The sequence below is a fragment of the Lycium ferocissimum genome, chromosome 5 (assembly GCF_029784015.1).
Source record: "Lycium ferocissimum isolate CSIRO_LF1 chromosome 5, AGI_CSIRO_Lferr_CH_V1, whole genome shotgun sequence".
Lineage (NCBI taxonomy): Eukaryota > Viridiplantae > Streptophyta > Magnoliopsida > Solanales > Solanaceae > Lycium > Lycium ferocissimum.
Window position 1 is genome coordinate 8,805,625 of NC_081346.1, and position 3,618 is coordinate 8,809,242.

Consider the following 3,618-nt stretch of genomic DNA (forward strand, 5'->3'; position numbering starts at 1 on the left):
TGCTTTTAATTCTTCAACTACCAACAAATCAACCATATTGCATTTGATCCCTTAACCTTTATCAGCAAAAAAATATTTAATTGTGATTTGATTTCAAGTCTTCAGGTCTTTCCATTACTTTAGAATGGGTCTTCGCAATCACTGCCATTTCCCATCTTTAAGTTACTGCTATTGACTTTCACACACTTAAGTGAAGCTTGAGTCCATGCGTTAGCTGAGCCAAAGGCCAAAGCCGCCTATCGACTACGCATGGGTCATGCACGGATTGCTAAAATCTTGTGTACTATTGACTTGAATTATTGAAATAAAATCTTGTGTGCCTGGCTTAAATTATTAGAGAAAGAATTTTAGAATTTCAAACAATAATTTATTTCGCCGGAATTCCGTTTATTTTCCCACCAAAGTTGGACACTTGAATTATTACTGAAATTTAGAACTTCAAAAGAAAATTTGATTTATTCACTTCATCATAAATTAATCGGCATATTTCTCTTCTTGAAAGTTAAATTATGTTAACTTAATTTGATCAACACTTTAAAATATATTTTTGTCATATTAACATGAGAAAAAAATTGTAACTTGTAGTATTTTTGTATAATTTCTGAATATAAAATTTTAATTTTAAAATATTGTGTTGATTTAATGCAAGTTAGCTTCTAAAATTAATCAAGTTGACTATCAATAAACGAAATATGATACGAGTAACTAATTAGGGAGGGAGTAATTTCGAGGTATGTCAATCATTTTCTTACCAAAGTTGGAGATTACTTTCGGAAAATCTATCTCCTCAATTATGGTTAGTTTAAAATTAAAATCTTACTATTAGATTTGATTAATCTAAATATTTAAATTTGACATGAGCCGAATCCAAGTGGATGGCTGAGCCAAACATAGCCTTCTACGTACCATCTACTGTCAATGCACCTGATTTTGCTATATATATGTAAGACCGCCCCCTTTGCTTATAGATATCAATCAAATCCATTTTACTTCATACTGAAAAAACAAAAAACAAAAAATGGGCACAGTTGCATCACCACACTTTGTCATATTTCCTTTCATGTCTCATGGCCACACCATCCCTCTCCTCCACCTTGCCACCCTTTTGCGCCACCGTTTTGTCACCGTTACAATCTTCACCACCCCCGCTAACGCCCCCTCCATACGCGATTTTCTACAAGACTTATCCATCTCTATCATTGAACTCCCTTTTCCTAAAGACGTACATGACATCCCTCAAGGTGTTGAAAATACTGAGAAGCTTCCTTCCATGTCATCCTTCTATCAATTTGCTAGAGCTACAAAGCTGATACAGCCGCTCTTCGAGCAGGCTCTATCAGCTTTGCAGCATCCGCCTACATGTGTTATATCTGATGCATTTCTTGGATGGACTCAAGAGTCAGCAGAAAAATTTGGTATTCCGAGGTATTTTTTCTTTGGTATGAGTGTTTTCGCCACAACTCTGTATCAACTTCTTGGCATACAACGTCCTCATACTGAAACTGTTTCACCAGACGAGCCTTTTACGTTTCAAAGTTTTCCTTGGTTGAAGTTCACAAGAAATGATTTTGAACCTCCGTTTGGTGACCTTGAGCCTAAAGGTCTAGCTGTGGACTTTATGTTAGAGCAAGGTATTTTTGCTGAATTATACAATGTTTAAGATTATATCTATGTTTTTTTTTTTTGTCTCAATGTCCCCTGACCCTTCACATGTTGATTGGATTCTTTTACACAGGCAAACACGTGAAAATATACTATTTTGCATATTCCAAGATCCATACATCCTCTAATATTATGTTGAAACTAGGTGATCAAATCATTTAGAAGTTTAACTCATTAGAGAGATAGTACGCTCCTAGCCTCCTAGTATCCTTTCATCCAATTAATTTTTATGGCACTATTTGATTGGATACAAAATTTAAGAAAGAGAGAAAGTCTTTTTTTAAAAAAAAAAAATCGTAATCTAAAACATGGGATGAATTGATTAAATAACCCTTTACAAAATATAACAGATCGCCTCTATGTTATTTCAAAATCGCCCATGTATACAGCGGGTCATATGAGGGTCATATAACTCTATGCATTTTGTAAAGACCCCTTTAAACTAATTTGCCTTAGACATTAATGAGATTATTAAATATCTCATTACGGATATAATAATCAGAATTTTAAAATTAAATTATTTGAAGTATAAAAAGATAACATTATCTTTTAAACGGATTAAAAAAATATACCATATAAGTTAGACAGAAGGAGTATATTTATGTTTATTAATGTTGAACAGGTATTTCGTTTGCACGGGGCCGTGGCTTGATCATGAACAGCTTTTACGAACTGGAACCAAGATTTGCAGACTATTTCAACCAACACCTCGGCCCAAAGTCATGGTGTGTTGGGCCTCTTTGCCTAGCCAAGCAGCCCATGACAGCAGTAAGATCACAAACCAACAACAAACACAAAACCTGGATGCAATGGCTCAACAATAAATTAGACAACAAACAGCCTGTTCTGTACGTAGCATTTGGTACTCAGGCAGAAGTTTCTGCCGAACAAATACAAGAAATTGCAAAGGGACTTGAATTATCCAACACGTGTTTTGTATGGGTGACAAGACAGAAAGTATTGGAACATTTAAAAGGGTTTGAAGACAGGGTAAAAAACAGAGCATTAATAGTAAAAGAATGGGTGGATCAGAGTGAAGTGTTAAGGCATAAAAGCATTAAAGGGTTTTTGAGTCATTGTGGATGGAACTCTCTTTTGGAAAGTATATGTGCTAAAGTACCTATTTTGGCATTACCATTTATGGCTGAACAACACTTAAATGCAAGAATGGTGACAGAGGAAATTGGGGTGGGATTAAGGATTATGCCAAGAAATGGATCAGTGAGGGGTTTTGTGGAAGCTGAAGAGGTTGAAAAAATGGTGAGAGAGTTAATGGAAGGTGAAAAGGGAGAAAGGGTGAGGAAGAAAGTGAAGGAAGTAGGAGAAAATGCAATGGAAGCTATGAAAGAAGGTGGCTCATCTTGGTCCACATTAGGTCTCCTTATTGATGATGCCTGCGCCACAAAACTTTGAAATCCCGATTTATTAGAGGTCAGAATTTGAAGTTTATGATCTCTGAATTTGACATCGAACGATAACTAGTAAGGTCGTCTAAAGTAGTACCTAATAATGTGGCTCCGCTCCCGCTTATTAGTGATTTATAGTCTAGTGTAGGTTATTTTAAGAGCTTCATGTTCTTTCCCTGTTGATGTATAAAGCCTTTATGCATATTTGTACTCAATAAAATAATAGCCGTTGGCTTTGATCATCCATTAAGGTGTTTTATCTAGGTTTAAGTCATCGACAGACCCTCCAACTTGTCTCTAAATTTCATTTAGAACCCTCTCCCCCCTCCCTCGGCATTGAGACTCGTATCATATAAACCCAGGACCACTTTTAATGTGCCACTCGAACACAATTTGTTGAGATGGCACAATGCGTGCATTACACTACTATAAAGAGCGTGAGAAACTAATTTTTTTTTTTTTAAAAAAAAAAAAAAAAAATTTAAGAGAAGCAAAACTACTTAGATATATTTAATTAATTAAATAACACATTTCAAACAAAAAAAAAAAC

The 3,618-nt window shown here is 35.1% G+C and overlaps 1 protein-coding gene across 1 annotated transcript; it reads left to right on the forward strand.

Annotated features, from left to right (window-relative positions):
- Window positions 1–955: 955 nt before the first annotated feature.
- LOC132055836 (UDP-glycosyltransferase 90A1-like) lies at window positions 956–3,312 on the forward strand. Its single transcript, XM_059447832.1, has 2 exons — window positions 956–1,631; window positions 2,285–3,312. The coding sequence occupies exons 1-2, from the start codon at window positions 1,019–1,021 to the stop codon at window positions 3,073–3,075; spliced, it is 1,404 nt and encodes a 467-aa protein (XP_059303815.1). The 5' UTR covers window positions 956–1,018; the 3' UTR covers window positions 3,076–3,312.
- The last annotated feature ends 306 nt before the right edge of the window (window positions 3,313–3,618 follow it).